Source organism: Hirundo rustica, chromosome 2 (genome assembly GCF_015227805.2).
Source record: "Hirundo rustica isolate bHirRus1 chromosome 2, bHirRus1.pri.v3, whole genome shotgun sequence".
Lineage (NCBI taxonomy): Eukaryota > Metazoa > Chordata > Aves > Passeriformes > Hirundinidae > Hirundo > Hirundo rustica.
The window spans coordinates 68,966,325-68,986,431 of NC_053451.1; the positions used below are offsets into that span (position 1 = coordinate 68,966,325).

At 40.5% G+C, this 20,107-nt stretch overlaps 1 protein-coding gene across 1 annotated transcript in view; it reads left to right on the forward strand.

Annotated features, from left to right (window-relative positions):
• The first annotated feature begins 953 nt into the window (after positions 1-953).
• Positions 954-20,107, forward strand: part of SLAIN1 (SLAIN motif family member 1) — a 58,746-nt gene continuing 39,592 nt past the window's right edge. The window contains 6 exon segments of the mRNA XM_040057062.2: positions 954-1,107; positions 9,585-9,637; positions 9,639-9,833; positions 9,936-10,023; positions 10,061-10,547; positions 13,639-13,778. Of these exon segments, the coding sequence (XP_039912996.2) occupies positions 954-1,107; positions 9,585-9,637; positions 9,639-9,833; positions 9,936-10,023; positions 10,061-10,547; positions 13,639-13,778 (1,117 nt within the window).

Consider the following 20,107-nt stretch of genomic DNA (forward strand, 5'->3'; position numbering starts at 1 on the left):
TTGCTGTGTTAACATATTCTGTTGTAGCCTGTGTAGGTTCCCACAGAACACTAAGCCTGAGCATCCCTCCCTATCAGTGCTTGACACAGAGTGACAAACATCCATAACACTGTCCCTGCATCCTCTTCCTCTTGAAATAAAGATCCACGTCAGTTTGACAAGACATACTCTCTGTTACTTCACAGAGTCTCCTTAGCTAGGCTGGCAAAGAACATCAAATGGATCTCGCATTTATTCCATAGGTCACCTCTGTTCCTTGCTTCTTCGTATAGGGGTGTGTGTAGTGTTGGGATAGTTTCAGGTGTTCAGTTTATTTACTAACAACAATAAGGTCAGAACTCTGCTACTTTGATTGCCTTCCTTGATACTTGAGATTTTACAAAATCTCATTGTTTAGAATGAAAAGCACCCACTTTTTTGGTTGGTTTTGCTCTCTGATCATACTTGCACATTGCTCATTGCAGCTGCTCTTACACCAGGAGGTGGTTTCAGCTTTCAGACCACTTGATGCCAGACTACATGGGAGAAATGCCTCCTTTTCTTCCTTCTGCTGCACCACACCTCATCTTTTTCTTTAGAGCAGCAGAGACATCCATCATTCCATAAAGACAAAGGATAAAGAGATGAAACACTTAGGTAGGTTTGATGTGCCGAAGTCTGAAATTGTTGACCAAAATAGCTCTGCTTAGCTGCTTAATTGATGCAGAACAACTGAATTCTTAAACTGATACAGTCTTTTTTTGACTTCAAAGGCCTCCTCTTCTGTTTTGTGCTTTGCCTGGTCTGAGCAACTCAACTCTAATATTCTGCATCAGTAAAACTAGGACTCACAAACATTCCTTGCATTTCAGAGAGAAGAATCTGCAGGTATTCTCAAATATGTTTGCCACAAACTGCTAAAATCAGCCCTTTTTTGAATATCTCAATAACTACCACCTTTTAAAACCACGGCGATGGTGTTCTCTGAACAGATGAACTGGGCCCAGAAGATGGGAGTGCCAAGTTCAATGTCTCCCCCAACATACCTAAGCAGGTTGTGTAACACAGTGGAACAGCTCGGTGTACGGAATAAACAAGATGTTCCCTTTTTGCCATATTCCCTGCCCGGTGCAGGCTGGATCTATAAGGCCACTGTTCCACTGGATAGCCACACCGCTTGCACATCCATTACATGCTTATTGATAACTCAGGAATGACTCCTGAACAAAAAATACATTGTCTTGGGAGCAAAGACCAAATCCTGGAATTTCATCATCTCATCCAAGTGGTCTAATTAAGAATTAAAAGCAGTGTGAATGATTGGAGGGGTTGTCTACAGTCAGATTTGGCTTGAGTAGGACAGTGAGAGAGTGAAATTTGGGCGGGTTTCATCCGAAGACTATTACAAATACAGCTTCATATGATAATCTCTTCTAAGCCTTAGTACCTTCTTTGTCTTTCCAGCCTCTGAGCCCCTTTGGGTAGGAACTCTCTCCAGTTTGTGCAGCATCCAGCACAGCAGTGGCCTCTGGGTGGTCCTGCTGCACCTGTATGAATGACCCAAGAAAAATTCAGAGTTTACCTCCCTTTCCAAGCAAGCTGCTTGGAAATGGAATATTTTTTCATGGGGTTTTTATAACCGTGTCATTTTTAAATTGACAGCTACAGTGTTGTGGGCTGTGCCAGGATTTAAAAGTGACTGCTTAGGTCTTGTTAGAATCAGTATCTGAATATAATCATGCCAAAAGCACTTGTCTGAGTCTTGCCATTGCTATGCAGTCATCAGACATCTGTTTAGGAAGCTTAGACAGCTATTGTGGTCAAAACAATTGGCAGCCAACATTTTAAAACCACCTACTCAGGAAAAAAAAGAAGACACAATCAATCCTGGAAAGAAAGGACAAACTTCTGGCATTCAAGCCATTTTCCCACATGTTTAGATGCTAAAAGAAACAGAAAATGGAGAAAATGTTATGAAAAAGATGAAAGCATTATGCAAATAAGTCAATTAAGGAATTTTAATAGCTCTAGTGTTGTTGTAAATAATGGTGCTATTGAAATTAATAGTCAAACTCAACCGTAAAATGAATATACCAGAATAAAATGGTCTGTCTTCATATCTTCTGGTTCTTCCAGGGAGTTTCCACCTATGGAACTTTGAATTATATTATCCCTGTATGTACTTCAAATGTTGGAATTAAGAATGAGAATCCAGCTAACCATATTTAGAGCACTGTAATTTCTAATAACCAAGTAGTTAAACAATATTTGGGAAATCTACAGAAATATACGACTGATAATGCATTTGAAACTGTTTTTAGCTGTTTTCACAACTGATAATGCATTTGAGCATTGACTTTATCCATTTGCCCAAGTGACATATGTGAAAGTAACAGTAAAGCCTTTTGAACCAGTTTTCTCACAGCAAAATTTTGTTTGGGAGCAAGCATGCCAGTTCTGACATGACTGACATCCATGGAAAGCTAAAGGAGGAAAGCCGGGAAGGAGCAGTATTTTTTCTGCTTCTTCCACTCTACTGAGAGTTAACCCACAAACCCAGTCAGAGGAGGGCACATGCTTTGAGAACTGTGGTTTCTGGGTTTTAATTTGGAGATTACCAGGACTATTTAAAAACTCCCCTGCCTTCTAATTCAGAATCAGAATCTCCTCAATAGGAACATAAATTAAACAGGGAGTGAAGATAGCAGGGACTTTGCTTCTCCTAATGAAATTGGAACAAACACAAGGAAAAAAATCTAGCTAAGAAGAATACACTTTTTTTGGAGTATCACAATTCATACACCCTTCATCAATCCAATGAATGTACTCAAGAAATACCTTTGCTGTACTGCATTTCTTCTACTTCCAGACTGTCCCAGAAAGGGCTGATTTTAGACGAGCTCCTGCCCAGCCCTAGAACTGTATCCAGCACTGACTGCACATTTTCATGATGGACAAAAGAGACCCAGAAGGAGTAAGATGAACAGATTCATCACTACCCAGACCCAGGAGTTTGGCATGGCAGGAGGAAGGGCAAGGGGTTTTATGCCAGTCTAGTGATGTGGCAGGAAAGATCTCAAGCACTCTGCAAGTTATACAGTTTATGGAACAGTGGTCTAGAAAAAAATGTTTAGATGTAAGTTTTCTAACTGTACCTAAATTACGCTCTAGGTATCTTTGCCATTTTCTTGTATCTTTTCTGATTCAGTGGATTATAGATAGTGCAAGGACAAGTTTTTACATGCAAGCTTTTACACTCTATTTTTACAGACATTTTTTTTTTTCCTATCCCACCTGGCAGGAAAAAAAAAAAAAAAAAAAAAAAAAAATTTACATGGGCTTTTCTGGATAGTCACCAAAGGTTCTTGCTTGACCAAACTGAACTTGGATGAAAGTTCAGGTGTCACCACGACACACAAAGCAGCCACACGCAGACAAGAGGTTTCGCAGAGCAGAGGTCTTTCTCCGATCCGGCTCAAGGCTGAATCTAGGTGGAGAGAGAGCCTCTTTGTTTTATTTCTTGCTTTTTATACATTTGTGGGTCTAGAAGAAGATTGTCTTCTGGGGTTTTCACCTTTCAGCCCAGTGGCTAAACCAACTGTCAGTTACAATTGTTTTCAGGTTAGAAATATGCAAACAAAGGACAGAGAATAAAAAACAAAGGATTTCATGAAAAATCAAAAGGCTATAAAAAACTCAGAAAAACCAGGGTAACAGTTCAGGTACTTCTTTTTTTAAACCATTCCCTATCTGAAAAGCTAACACACCCACTTTGACACAAGAAAAGTCATTCAAGCAACTGCAAGTTTTCCATGATCTTTTGGCACAGTGCCACTCAGATGTGACTTCTCAAACACACAATTACTGCTGAACTGAGGGGTTTTTGTATTATTTAGTTTTTCCTACATATATCATGTAACCAATGCTAAGCATACTGCTGTTTATTTTTTTAAGATAACCACTTTGCAGCATCATAAAGCCTTGAAGCCTTGAGTCTGTTGGCCTACACTTACATTTTGCAAACTGTAAAAATCACTTATGGAACCACGATGGACTTGCTAACATGGATAGTAATTTTTTTTCCCATTCTTTTGCGAAGTTTATGAATTTCTTGAATCTCTTTTCCCATCTATATGCAAAAGACAAAAGTAAAGATCACATAAAATGAATAAAAGGAAAAAAAAAAAAAAAAAGGAAAAAATCATAAACAGGATTAGATGATTCGGTATCATCATGTTATCAGGAAATAAGGCATTTTTCCTGAATCAACTGTCATTGTTCCCTGAAGATAAGTCAAGTTGAAATCTGGAGTCTTGGCAGAAGGTGTGTCTGGATTTTTAGACTCCTGGAGAGAAGCTGAATTTCTGTCTTTTGTGATCTTCGGCACTTCACACTCAAACAATGTTTTAAAAACTACTTTTAGCTTATCAGCTCATTTATTAACAACCTTGAACACCACATCTCCCCCTCGATCTTCTCTTTCTTATTCATCAGTGGTAAACCAAATTATACTCTCCAATATATTTGTATACTGAAGACAATGTAAATATTCAAACTTCTTTGAAAGTCTAATTAGTCTTTGTTATCCATGAAGATCATTAGAAAGAAATCCATCCTGATTTGCAAGATTCAGGATGATGCTTTCAGTTTGTAATAAACAGAAAGGATGAGAAGGGGGGTGAAGGAGGGGGGTCTAAAGCATTTGAAAGTCAGAGTGATTTGATAACAGTCAAATAACCCCTTGAACAAGAGCTGTCATGGATAATTTGGTCTAGATGGATCTACAAACTAGCAGGCCCTAAGCTTAATTCACAGACAGAATCTTTGGATACCATAACCACTGGAGCAATTTGAGCTCACTGAAATGATGCAGTTTTGGATTTGTTCTTATAGTAAATCCATTCTAATGGTGATTACAATGTAGTTCAATTTAGTATTAATTAAATAAGGAAAAAGCTCGAAGGAATCATGGTAGCTCAGAGAAGAACACAGTATAAAAACGGAGAAAGTCAATTGGCATGAAATTAGCAACAGCTAGGAAGTCAAAATGGTTGCAAGAGCCACTGAGAACTGAGAATACATGCTGTAACTTCAGGAAAGTGTTTAACTGATCAAATAATGCAGAGTAAACATATAAATTTAACAGTAACAAATTGCTAGGTCTAGGTACTATGTCTGCAAAACCTCTAGAGCAGCTCAAATGTTAGATTGTTGAAGTTCTCAGAAAATATCTACCCTATCCTTCAAAGCAGGCTTGGTGCCAAACAAACTAGAAGCATCAGCTGGGACATCAGCCTTGAAAAAAACCACAAAAACTGCTCTGGGGAACTACATTTCATTTGGTCTTATTTTTTTATCAAGCCAATTTGTACAAATTGGAATAAATAACAGAATGCAGAAGCATCTGGATATGCATGATATATTGGAGGAGAGTTTGCACAGTTTTTTTTAAAGCAGGGCATGCTCATGAATATATGAGTGTTTCTGAAGAAGTAAATATGCTTTTGGTTACACTGATTTCTTTAACTGAGAACATTTGGCTTTATAAGAAAACATGGCGTGAGAATAGAAAGAAAACAATGGGTTAGAAAATTCCGTTTTTGCTATGGAGTGAGACAGGAAACAATGGGAGGTTTGGCCCGACTTCTGTGGGGATAAGGCTATATAAATTAGGGCTTGTCAGCTGGGAAGAGAAGTATCTAAATTTTATATAGTCATGAATGACAAAGAGAAGCTGAATAGAGAATGATTAATCATTCTGTCTTTCTCAGAAAACCAGAATGAAGGGGCACCCAATCAAATTACTAAGCAGCAGATTTAAAGTAGATAATAAGAAGCAGTTTTTCTAACAATACATTATTAAATTGCAGCTCTAATTGCCACAGGGTGTTGTAGAGCCCTAATGTTTAAATGGCTTAAAAATGGGTCTCAGCAAATGGAATATTATTACGCATTGGTTGCTATCAAAATTAAATGATCCAGATGTCCTGATTCAATGACTTTTGAAAGAGGGGAAAATATCCCTCAATATTTTTCTTGTTTCTAAGATATTTTCCTTACAAAGCTACTATCAGCCCTTACTAAAGGCAAAATACTGGATAGGATGGACTTCTGCTGGGGTGATAGTGGCTCTATTTTTATAAAACTACTTTCACAGTCATTTTTCAGACTGGAACTGCACTTTAAAATAATCTCACGAGACTTGGAGTTTACTGTCCGAGCTCTGACCTTATTGTTACACGTCTTTTGTATAGACCAGACTGGATTACAGCAATTAATTCTTCACTGGCTTGCCTGAAAGGCAGATCCAGCCTGCAGCTATTGCAGCATAAAGCAACAAGCTTATTACCAGAAAAGAGCAGATGGGATTTGCGGACTTCCAGGTTCTTTGTTCGCTGCATTGACAGCCTATTAGTAACTACACTGATTCAGAAATTCCTACTAAAGGACACTGTGCAAGTAGCATCCTATAGTAGATCTCTACTGATTTAGGGCGTATAATTTCTCTGTTCCAGGAGTGATAGGTTTCATGAACACATTAGGATGTTTGGGGTTGGTTTTAGAAACATTTCATCAATGCCTTAAAAAAAGAATGGAACCATCAGGTCTTCAGTGGGGTTTGTAAAGTGCTGATGAAGTTCTGGGTTGATCAAACTCATCACCTATTGCTGGGATACTGAATGGAACTCATTAACAATTTATTAGTAATGTCACTATTGACAGGAGAGTAATTTATCTTTAAAATCCCAAACAATTAGGTTAACCATTTAAATGACTAAGATGTTCAAATCATCTTTGCCGTATTCAAACAGACCAACCTGAAAACCATGGGAGAGTGTGTTCATCAACATATATTTTACCTGCCAGCACCTCTGTGTGAAGCTATGTTATTAGTGGAATTATGTGTTAGTGTTATTTTAAGTACACTTAAAATACAGCAACAAATACAACACAGTGAAATGCATTTTTTCCCTTTACTAAATCCACTTGTACAGGAAATGCCTGGAAAAGACAGAGTCTGTCACACTGACTGTGAGCATGGTAGCTGACGCATGCACAATTTTAAGCTGCTTTCTACCCATACTACTGGGTATCTCACTTAAGAAATCCCAGTCAAGGAAGAGCCAATCTCTGGATCATTTTCTTGGTTATATGATGTCTATGATCAATGCATCTGTCTGGAAAAGATGCATTTGTACCCATGCTAGGGCACAACGCCGAGTCCTAAGGTTTTTCTCTTTGGCAGCTGAGTTGTGAAATGAATGCCTGCATGCAACATTTGCGTAGGTGGTGCAAACAGTAGAGGGCAGTTGAAAATTTTCAACTACTTGTACTCATAACTGAGGACAAGCATTCCCACAGAGACTCTTAAGATCCTGTGCTATGATGCTACATGCTCTACCCTGTCTTCAAATGTGTCTCCTGATGTACTTCCAAACTGCTGTCTGCACCAAGATATTTTTACTGATGCAATACCCAGACCACACTGTCATGTTCCAGTTCTGGCAACTGAAAACTTCAGATACCCATTTACTGGGTTTTCTTGGTGATCCACTAAAAGACCTTACATCCTTGGCTCAAATAAAAATATTTTTTTAAAAAAAATCCTCCATTTTTAATCTCTCGAGTATTTCACAGTGTCTTGGTTTTGAAAGACACTGTGAGTTACAAGACACTGGAGTTACAAGAGATAAGGAAAAAACATTTCCCTAACAGCTTTCAACAGATGAAATAGAATACACATTTCTTGGTTACATAACCCAAGACACACAGAATCATCAAAGTTTGAAGAGACCTTCAGGATCATCTAGTCCAACCATCAACCTGGTACCACTATAATCACCCCTAAAACATATCCCCAACTGCCACATCTAGACATCTCTTGAATGCTTCCCCAGACCGACGGGGGCAACTTATTGCAATGTGTAGCTACTCTTTCAGTGAAAAAAGTGTTATGATATATAACTGAATCTCTACTTCCTCATTGCATCCTCCAGCACTGATATTATAATAAACTTCTTTTTTTTTTTTAATTGTACATTAGTGATGTACAATAAACTCAATACTACATATGCTGCCAATTCATATTTGTATGTAATTTTGCAATCTTACTGGATTAACAATGCACTTCCAAGAATTAAGGCTGATACCATTATTAGGGATAATAAGCTGAGAGGTACACATTTTGCCTGGGACTAAACATGTACAAGCTCAATTCTCCTTTTACTTGTGGGCATAAAGATTACAACTATCTGAAGTAGTGAAAACAGGATTCTCTTACTCATTCCAATAAAACATGGCAGAATTGGGGCCAGATGGTTTTTACACTCTCAACATTTCCCTCCTTCTTTCTTCCAAAGGGAACAGAGAAGACACAACCAAAGTTTGGGATTAAGTGCTATCTGGTTGCAAAGTAGTACACTGGGGGCTGTATTTACTCTTTTCACTGAAACACAAGTTCTATCATCTGGAAGTCAATGCTTTGTGCTCCACTCTAGCTTCCCTTCCAGTCATTCTTACAGGACTGGTTGTTACTATCTACACTGCAAGAGTGCTTGAAAGACTGACAAACAGCAGTGCTGTTGTCCTGTGCACATGCAGAAGAAAGTTTCCAGATTATAAACGAAACAGACAAAATCGTGACAGGCTGGATGATTTCAGAGTTGATTTATGCCTTAAACAGAGAATCAATGTCTGTTCCTTCTTACACCAGAAACCTGAGAAAGCAACAAAGCAGGCTGAAGGCAGCAGTGGCTGGCTGATAGTGCTACTGCTCTGTCTAAAGCTGATGTTCAAGAACTGGCTAATGACTGACCCGTAGCTATTTTTAGTGAGTAGCTGAGCAACTCACAACCCTTAGACTCACAGAACCATTTTGGCTAGCAAAGACATCAAAGATCACTGAGTCTGTCAACCCAGCACTGCCAGCTCCTCGCTAAATCACCCCCAAGTGCCACAGCTACACATCTTTTAAGTACTTGCAGCATGGTGACTCAACCACTTCCCTGGGCACTCTGTTCTAATGCTTGATGACATTTTTGGTGAAGAAGTATTTTATAATATAATTTTATAATATCTAATCTAAGCCTGCCCTGACTTCATGAGATTTGTTCCTGATTTCGTATCAGAGCCATAGGAGACTTAGGACTGTGACTTAGAAGGTTGTCCCCGAAAGCTGCGGCCAGAGGAAATGAACCGAACGAGGGTGTGATGCCTGAGCTGTCCTGGGAAACACTGAATCTCTGCTCACCTCCTAGGTGACTCAAAGGACACAAGCAACAGCTTCTTACAGTGCTGGGCAATGAAAGACAACGTGAAACTGCTACTGTAAGTGAACATTACTCATTCCTCTCTCTCAAAGATTTACAAGCTACAAGCCCACCTATGTATCTGGACTGCGTTAAGACAGACATTTCAATACGAAGGCATCTTTCATTTCCTACACATAACCGATACATAGTTATGTCGTTTTCTGCAATGCTCCGTTCAGTCTTTGCTTCACCACCAAAGCAACTTCCAAAACGCGTCGCTTTCCTCCCTTTGCGCCAAAACTCCCAGAATCAGCATGTTTTAAACCTACAAACGACGGCTTTTGGCTGAATTAGCTCCTTTCAAGCCCAACAAAGCCTCTATGCGCGATTCCCATTCCCCTCACACTCCCAATCTGCATAATTACATCCCTGACACCACCAGGCTCTAATTACACGGCTCACGCGAGGCGCGGCGCCCTGGGCCGGCTCCAGCCCGCGGGCGGGGCGCGACGCGGTGGGGCGCAGTGGGGGAAGGCGCTTTTCTTTAAACACCCGGGGCTCCGCTCGGAGCTGGCCCCCGCCGCCCTTGCCCGGGGCTGGATGGCGGGGGCGCCGGGCGGCTCTTTGTTCCTGCCGAGTGCGTGTGCGCGTCGCTCGGGCTGCCGGAGTGGGAAGGGATCCCGCCCTCGCCTCCGTTAACGGGAGGCGCAGGAGCGGCGGAGCGGGGCCGGGCGGGCGGCGGCGGCGCAGGGTCGGACCCCGACGCTGCGAGCGGCGCTCCCCGGCGCTCCCGCCTCCCCCGGTAGCCGGGCGCTGCCCTCCGGCGGCGCGGCGGAGCAGGTGCCGGCGGCGGCAGCGGGCCGGCAGGATGGAGGCTGCCTTGCTGAAGCCGGCGATGATGGCGGAGGTGAAGGGGAGCGGCGCCGGCTCTGCCGTCAGCGCCGAGCTGGAGGTGAAGAAGCTGCAGGAGCTGGTGCGGAAGCTGGAGAAGCAGAACGAGCAGCTCCGGAGCCGCGCCGCCGCCGCCGCGGTGGTCGCCGGCCCGCCCAGCCCGCACCTGCTGCTGGCCCCGCCGCCGGCCCCGGGCGGGCTGCGCCCCGCCAGCCCCCCCGCCGCGGGCTCTCCGTGCGTGCCCGGCCCGGTGCCCACCCTGCTGTGCCCGCCGGAGCCCCTCGCCTACTTCAAGCCCTCGCCCGGGCCTCCGGCCGCCGGCGGCGGGCAGGAAGGCGGCGGCGGTCCGGGGGCGGCGGCCACGGTGCTGGACGAGGTGGCGGTGCTGGAGCTGGAGGACGGCTGCGGAGAGGACGAGGATACATGGTACATGCGGCTCGGCCCTGCCCTGCTCCCCGGCCCGGCCCGGCTGTGTCCCCCGGCCAGGCCTCCCGCAGCGGTCTCCCGGCTCTGATTAGTATTAGCCCCCAAATCCACTTGATCTCCCTGCTTAGAATGAAATCTGCTTTTTCCCCCTCTCCCTTCCCCCCCCCCCCTCCATCCCCCCTCCGAACCGTGCCGCCCTGCCGAGGGAAGGGCCCCGGGTTCGGGGCTCAGGTCGGGGCTCCACCGCCCGGCTCGCCCGGGGCGTCGCGCCCTCCGTGGGGAGCAGAGCTCGTTTTCCACCCCGAGGAATAGCTTTCAGATCTCAGCCTAGTTTCAGCCTCGTGTTTACATAAGGAATTAAAAATAGCGGAATTTCGTTCCGGGAAAGCCTTGATCTGAGCAGCGCTGTCTCCTCTTCCTGAAATCTCTGCCGAATTGTCTCGCATCTTCAGGGATTTGGGAGCGCTTTTGTCTTTTAGATGTTGATGTAAATTGTGTATCTTATGCGCCCACGTAGCTCTAAAAGGCACGGCAGGGTGCTAGTAAATAGAATAGGAAATTAACAGCGAATGGATAAAGCAAAAAATAAAATCTACCTGGGTGAATAGTTACGCTCCCTGAAAAACAAACAGAAGGCGAGATTGCAGAGTAGACACAAGTGGATCAGTAAAGCTAGTGCCTCAAAACCCGTTTCAGCAACGTGGGCGGACATCGTAGGGACAGTGCTGGAATACTATCTTGGCTGCGTAATCATGTGGAATGTCATTGATCCTCAATTGTTTTGAAGTGTCAATAGCAATATATAGATTACTTTTATTTTAATAACAGTTTGAGAGTATCTGTGTAAGCTTCCACGTAGCTTTCTTTTTTATGTGGTTGGTTTTTGAATCAAGCTAAAGTTAATGTCAGATGAGAATAAAACGCAGTATAAAGAAGCTGAGATGTGTTCAAACATCCTTAATTTCGGTAGGAGATAAAGTGTTCCAAAATTAATCTAAATGTCAGAAATGTTTCTGATAGTTATATGTGCTTTATGGTACAAAATACTGTGTTTCTGAAAATGGCTTTTGAAAATCGTGTACAAATTGTGAGGAAATTTTTGTCAGCATTGCTTTGTTGTGCATGTGGCTGGTCTTTGCAGGGCTGGTTTGGGTATGTCAGTTCAGACTTAGATTTTACATTGGTTCTGACTTCTAGCTTTCCTAGCATTAAGGAATATCAAATTTGTTTGATAATGTCTTGTTAAGCATAATGCTTTCTTTGTTTACGTTTTAGGGTGGTAGTCAATCACAGTTGCGTTATGTGCCGTAGTGAAATTTCCAATTTGGTATCCTCCCTGGGAGCAGTCCTAGATTTGGGTGTCAAAATTTACCTTTATGTCACACCTGTGTCCTCAGGCAGAATATCACGACAGGGATTTGTTAACAAATTTATTCCACTAAGACTGAGTTGTTTTAGCTGTTGAACGTTTTTAGTTCAAGGATAAATCTCCATCATTGTCCATGAAAGGTCAAGCATGTGATGCCACTTGCTTGGGGCTTTTTGGTAATATCACTCTTTAAAGCAAACTGCTATCTGGAAAGCCAGAGCCTTCAGTGCATATCCTAGTTGTTGATTAGTAATTTTACGCCTTAAATACCTTTGGGGTTTTTTTGTGTTTTAATTGCTTGTTGTTGTTTTTTTAACTGCAGTTACAAAAAACCCCCAAACCAACCTAACCTGTGGAACTGCAGACAAGTCAAACTACTTTGTAGTGTTCAGCTTTTTACAGAAAGGTCTGATCATCAGTCAGATGTTTAGCTTTTGAAGCACTTCTGCAGGTTATCAGGAAACCTAAAAGCTTTTCCTTTCTTTGCTTTTTGATTTTCTCAATATAATTTTTTAAATGTGTGGTCAGGCACTGCAGCAGGTCTGGGGAAATGAGTCCTGTCCTCAGAGCAATTCAGTAGTGGATCTCTGCCGGGATTGCCGAGAGAGAGAGATAGCAGTCAAAGTGAGGATATTTATTCCTTGTGAACTGGATAGACAGTGCTGATTGACTTCAAAGGCAAAAAACTCCACAGAGCAGACCCTGGAGAAGGGGTGTTCTGGTGAGACTTGAGTAGCTCTTGAGCCAAAACTGTGAAAATGAAAGGCAGCTGCTACCTGTTAGTCACCCCTGAGGGGCGAAATCCTGTTTCGTTTTTACTCTTGCCTTTCACTCTCCCTTTGTACAGGCCAGATCCCATTACAGTCTGTGGCGTGTTTTTCTGGTGCCTTGAGAATCTGCCTCTGGGTGTCCCTAGCCCCATGTCTGGGAGATGGTAAGGCCAGGGAGCTGTGAGTCAGTCTTGTCCAGCAGACAAGAATAGTTTGTTTCCTGGAAGATTTGCACTCTCCCAGGTGAATTGGCATCTGCTGTGCCTGCTAATCTGCCAGGGCAACAACAGCAACCCAGATCTCAGCCTCAAGAATTCTCCCATGAAATTTGCTTTAAAACCTGGTTTCCTAAAGTGCAAGTGATCAGTTGCCAGCTCTTTTCTGATAACAATGCACATACGCTAGCTGATTTTGCATATGTGCCTTTTTTTCTCTCTCTTCTGTTGGTGTTGCATGTTGAAAATACATTTTCAGTGTTTCTCATCAAATGTTTTTTAATCATTATGAATATGACTTGAACAGCATCTGGTTCATCTGGGAGAAGATAATATCAGATTCTGAAATTATCTAAATCTCAAGTAAATACAGGCTCAGGGAAAAGCAAGAGCACCTTTGGTGTGTGTACAGCACCTAATATATTTGAACTTTGGGCAGTGCTGAAATTCAGACAATGGTAATGATTAGATGGAAGATTTTGATGTGAAATCTACTTGAACTTTTTTGGACATGCCAGACCTGTAGAGTTGGTATCTTGCCACCTATTTTTTTGAGGAGGGGAGAAAGAAAACTAATGTAAAATCTTCTACTTCAGGATATATTTATTTATATTAAATATCTTCTTGCAGGGCTTTGGGTGTTATAAATCATTAGTGATCTGATAGGAAAGTGAGCTACAAGAGCCAACTTCGCAGTATTGCGTATCTTGCTGATACTTCTGTGTGTTTTGGTTAAGGTTGTACGTCTTGCCTACCAAGACTCATGCTCCTCGAGAGAAATCACTGAGTCCTCTGCAGTGGTGCAGACGTGTTTTGGATCATCCAACTCCTGAGATAGAAGCTGCAAAACGTTCCCTATGCTTTAGATTGGAGCAAGGTAATCTTATTTTGTTAATTTCTTTATTTGGAGATTGGCATTTTTGGTCAGGTGTTTCGCTCCTCTTTGGTGTTTTCACAATTTAGCAGGCTTTACGCATGGCGCACGTACAGTTTATTCGTGTGTATACAAGTCTTCCTTCATTACATAAATGCTAACAAATGTTTGAGTTTTTTTGGTTTTGATCATGCAGTTTTTAAAGTAATTGCCTCCTTTGTTACCCTTTTTTTTCTCCTGCACAGCTTCTTGTTCTAACTTTTCAGTTTTCATCCATGGCTTAAAATAGAGGACCTCCTGGCAAGGAAATATTGCTGCTAACTTTACTATTGGTATATCTGTTGAGCTTTGAAAAAGGGTGCTTTTCATTTTTTGTAGAGTCAAAATTATCATGAGGCTATAAGTCTTTAAAGGCATATTTGTTGACATCTAATGTAGTGTCAGAACTTTGCTAAGTATTGCACACACCAAGAAGAGCTGGAACTTGACTTTAGTGCTGTTTTGTTGGCCTCTCAGTAATCTCAGGTACTGGAATCCATCTGATGGCTGATCTTCTAGAGTTCTCTGTGTGCTCTGGCTTCTGTTTTAAATAGATACCAGACTGTCAGACAGCACTTTTTTTTTACTTTCTTACTGTCTGGGGTCTCATTGAGATTGTATTAAGTGTTGTTGAAGAAAGTGATTAGGGGAGGATATTAAGGTTTATAACTCAGTAGGAAAGAAGAAGAAAATGAGCGGTACAGGAACATGACAGAAGAAGGAATAAAGCTAATGACAGCATGAACATATGGCTGTATAAGTTAACTACAGCCGTCATTAAGAGAGATTGAGCATGTTCTTGGATGCTTTGGGTAGCTGTGGATAAGTCTTATCCAAAATCAGGCGCTTAGCTGAATCAAGCTCTGAAGGCATCCACCTCTTTGCATTTATTGTAAAAGATGCTACAATGATTATCGATCTAGAAATATTTAGTTGAGCTTCTTTGCCTCAAGTTAGGTGGGCAAGCTGTGGTTCCTATATTGGTAATCATCCCATCTAGTTTTAGGGTGGACTTTGACTTGTTAATTTGGTATCTGAGTTCAGGTGTCTCTAGGGCGAGCTGAGTATCATGTTTGACTATCAATGGAAGCTTTGTGTGTAGAGTCAGAGGAATCAAGGGAACTGCTCAGATGACAAGGTTTAGGTGTTGACTATAGAAGGAATTTAGTTGCTGTCTTGAGTCCACTGACAGTAATGGGTGCTTGGCACTCAATGGAGTGCAGTCTGATGTAGAAACTCTTTTTAGATTGCCCCACATAGGTGACTAATGCCCTTTGGCCCTTTGAGATGGCCTGTTACCCTGTTCAGGACAGATGCAAACAAGCAAGAGGACTGCATGTCCTATTTTTGCCCTTAAAAGGATTTATTTAAATTGAATAGGCAATAAAGGTTTCAAATTAAAATCACTCTCTGGTTATCAGTTCAGTCTCTCTGCAGAAGTCACAGCAGATGACATATGTCACTGAGTTATGTTGACAATAAGTTGTTCTGATCCATATGTTCTGATGGCGATTGGCTTATGACTTTCCTGAGCTCTGTGAAAAGTTTCTGAGAAACTGTATGCCATAAATAAAACCTATTGTGGGAGCAGTATGTTCAGGGAGGGAATAGACTTGTGTTTATACTGTGTCAATTCTTTGGTAAAACTGCTTTAATTAATAATTCAGTTAAGACTTGATTAACACTTATATTTCTAAATATTTTCTTTTAGCACCTGTACCTTTTAAGTAATACATAATAAGCCAATGTCATCCTTATTAGTCTTAAATTTTTGGAAGTTGGTTTCATTATATTTATTTATTCCTTAGTTTTTCAACTCAAATGTGAGACTTGAAGTACAGCAGACTTTCTGTAACCTGATTTTCCTATGTTTTGTTTTTCAGTGCACTCAATCAGTAATATACACGTATAAATATGTATACACTTATAAAATGCGTCCAGATTTTACAAGTGACTCACTCACTAAACATGGCATTCTTCTTTTCTGGTACTAAAGTTCTGAACTTTGTATTTGTAAGTTGAATGGTGTTTTTCCCTTTTAGCCATATGCCTTGCAAAGGCATTTTCAAGGTATTTTGAAATCTAGTTGTGCTTCTTCTGCATGGGTCTGAATCAATAGTTAACACTGAAGTACTTGAGAACTATTAAATGAGTAGTCAGAAAACATTTATAGGGTACCAGAGAGTGATTGTTGACATGGCTTATTTGTGGAATTTGATTAGTGCATGGTACATTAGCCAAAACATAAACCAGTTTAGTTGTTACAGTTCTTTAGGCATCAGAGTGCACATGGAAATAAAAAGCAGTAAAAATTGATTTTTGACTGCAAGGTCAGCATATCTGAATAAGTTTATGCAGAGAGAGCAATGGGACAAAAAAAAAAAAAAATTGCCAGTCTTATTTTTGAGTTGTAACCAATTCCTGTTCTCTATGATTTTTAATCTTGCCCTCATTTATTCCTGCTCATGTGAGTTTTTCTTATTACATTACATCCGGATTTTCATTAAAGTTTTCATTTGTTTTTTGAAATATCCCAGCATTAGAATATCTCAGTCTTGTGAGAGACTTCTGCCAACACAGTCCAAGGCAATGAGATAGTCCAACAGCTACTTGGTCTTTCAGGCCAGAAAATCACTTGAAGGGTAATATTTTCTTTTCACTTTGCTGTACTCACCAGCCTGTTTCTTTTCTAATGAAAATGACTGTTTTGAGTATTTCATGGTGGAAGTTAATAATTCATCTTGGCGTAAATCCGTAAGGTTTATTATAAGCACAGAACTGATCTCCAGCAGGTGGTTCTTCTGTGAACCACTGTGAGAACTTGGGCAAGCCTCTCAGCATTCCTCTGGTCTACCACTAAGTAGGTAAAGCTTTTGTAATGTTTATAATGAACTAGGCTTATTACAAACCTTGCTTCTGTGGATTAAGCATGCGAGCTTTAAGGAGGATGAAAGTTAAATGTAACCTCCTATTATATCATCTTTGCTTGGAATTGTTCCTGTTTTCCATGAGCAATTACAGTGTTGAGGTAGTGTTGTTTGTTTCAGCTGTTTTATCTGTGTGAGCTGGACTGGATCACATCATTCTTCTTACTCTTTGTCAGTTATCTTTTGATTGAAACCTTTTTGGTCTGTTACGCTTACAGCAGTTCTCTATATATTGTAGGGTCAATTATCTCGCTGTTTGGATTTTAATCTTGATGATTGCTTTATTTTTTTGGGTTAATTGAAGTGAACAGGGCCACCTAACAGTCTTAATCAAAGTGTGGTAGAGCCTCTTCAGTGTTTTCTTTGAGTTGACGGTGTTGGGACATGCATTAACTTGAGTGAGCAGAGAGATGTGACATGTAAACTTCCTAGCTAATGTAGATGGCTATAACCCCTCTGAAACTGATGAGATGGTGGTGACGGACACCTTGGCGGAAGATACCCTGCCTAACTTGACTTCTGCAAAAAGCAGGCAGGTGGATAAACTGAGGACTTAAGAGGCTTAGCAAGGACTCAGTCTGTAGGAGCTCAGGTTTTATGCCGGGCTTCAAAGTGTAACTCATCCAATGCAGCCTTCAGACAGGAAGCTCTTCTTTATTGGGGAATATGAAATATTGGCTAGATTCAGAATTTGGTGTAGATGAGTTCTTATTCAGAAGCACCATTTCAGCTGTTTAAGAACGGTAGGCAGTTGAAGTCTGTAGGTTTTGCAGTTGGCTACAGTAGTTTGTAGTTAAAAGAGGTAAACTCCATTTTCTTTCCTAAATTATTATTTATGTGCTTCAGGATGGATGCTGTTATGTCACCTGTGGATAACAAGGTATGTTGTGAAACAGATCTATTGCAGTTTGTTTCTATTGCTTATGACTCCACAAAACAGACATTTCTCATTAGAGGAATTTTATTTGTTATTGTGCTGGATCCCAATTTTAAATATTAGTTGAAGTTGCTATCCAGAAATATAATAATACTTTGTACATAGAAGAAAAATGGGGAGGAGACAAAAAAAATTGTTTTGATATCACTGTGTTATTTTTACCTGTTAAAAAAAAAAAAAATCTGGTAGGTTACAGTTGGTAGGGCCCCAGGCAGAAGGTTTTACCTGGATGTGTAACTTGTGGCTTATGCAGGAAGAGGCAGTGTTCTCTCCCCTTATCCTAGCTCTGTTCTAGTTTCCACAGATTCATAGTGAAATAATTTATTATGAGTCTTTAAGATATGGAATACACTTCAGCTGTTAAAAACCACTGTCATAGGGAACTTCTATGCTGTAGTCTGTTAACACCAGAAACAAACAGAAAGTACTGTAAGTGAACAAATCTTTTATCTTGTATGCTTGAGCTGGATCCAGTGCTGAGATAAGGGCAAGGTGGATTTTTTTTTAATTATGTTTAATTTTATTTGCTGTCCATTGATAGGTCAGATATGTATATTGTGATACTCAGAACTGGATTAATAAAATTTCATATAGCTTTTTTGCTCATATATAATGCAGGTTAGTTCTGTGTAAAATGCTTTTGAGGCAGGAAGTAACAATGTACAAAGACTTACAGATGATTGTTGTTTCCATCATAAATTAAATGTGTAAAGCTCTAGAAGGAATGAAAAATGTGACATGAGAGGTTTTCTTCCTTTTCATGTATGTTTCTGATAATAAAAAATTATAAGCAACCATAGCTCTTATCCACATCTTAGCACCCTTTGAGGAATGTGACATCTTGGAGGTCAGGCTGTTCAGGCATCTTCTGCTGCTGTATAAGCTTAGTGCTTGGAGTGCACCTATACATGCTCAGGAGTTATTTTCTAGTAGATGTCATTTATTTGAAGTAATTTGTTGTAACATCTGCATAATTACAAGCACTTGTTAGAGGTTTTGCAAGTGCTGTTATCTCTGGATTTTCTAGCACAGCTGCTGAGGATTTGTGTATTTCAATTTGGAAAAACTCAGGTTTGATACTAGACCTGTATTTCAAACAGAATATTTCTCTCTGTCACTGTAACATTGCTACTCCACAAGAACACTTGAAGATAGAAGTGTTTGGTTTAAAACCCTTATGGCAACAGATGCACAGCAGATCAGATACTTAACTTTTGATTAACTTCAGAGATATCTTTTGCCTTTTTTCTACAGCTCTTCAATATGAATTCTACTTTTTATTAAATTACAATATACATACTATATAAGAATTTAATAATATTTGGGGATTGATTGTTGTGTAGCTCAGTTATTTGCTTAGAATAGAGTTCTGGTTGTCAATATACTTACAAGAGGAAGCTGAATTCTGATGTGTCTGTAAAGGTGGAGAGGTAGGTCTTGCTTTGGTTCAGAGCACACCCATCCTATTTTAGTGTGTTTTTTTAATCCATGCTCACTACTGAGCTGGGTTTATTATCTCATCATGAGTGGTTAAATAGCTAGAAACACTGTTAAATTTCATGTGAGGATTTCAGTAGGCTTATTCTTATTTAAAATAACTTGTACTCACAGTGTAAATTCAAAGCCTGTAAGGCAGTGTGTGTCTAAAAGCAATAGAAGTAGTATCAACTGCTTTATGCTGAAAGTACAGGCACATTTTGTGTTACCTAGCAGAGTACTAATCCATGGGCTGGCTTCTGAAGTGTGCAACTACTTTCCTCTATAGAAATTAAAAAGAAACCTAAGTTTTAATAATTGGCTTGAGGGCATTTGGAAGCTTATCCTCTGGAGATATTTTTTTGTATTGAAATGAGGACCTTTTCAAAACTGGACTGCTCTGGATGCTGTCATTGCATTTTTGCTTCTGTTAGTTTTATGGATCTTGCTCACTGTTTGTTAGTCCCCAAATTATTGTTACAGCTTTTGTTTTTCACGTTGTCTTTCTTTCATGGTCTGTTTTTGATGTCTGCAGAAGAGAGCTGGAAATAACATTTCACAATGCAGACGAGTGTGATAGAGGTAACATTGCTCCTTTTACTAAAAGGTTTATTTCTGTATTTTCACTTTCAGTGAGCAATTTGGTTCTTGTCTTCACAATATTGCATCTCTTGGGAAGCTATTGTTCACACTGGGATGTGTGTGTTTTTATGCCATGATACTTAAGTATCTTTTGATTGGTTATTTCTGGGATATAGTCTGCAGTCCTGTAAGCGTGTCATGCAGTCTTGCTTCTTGGCAACTATCCTTGCATTCTAATATATTAGAAAGAAGTTGATTATTTGCACTTGTTTTCCACATTCAGCATCTCTGTACATATTTCATGGAAATAAGACATTGACACCAATCATTTGCCTTTACCTAAGCATTTATGCATCAGTTCTTGTAATAAA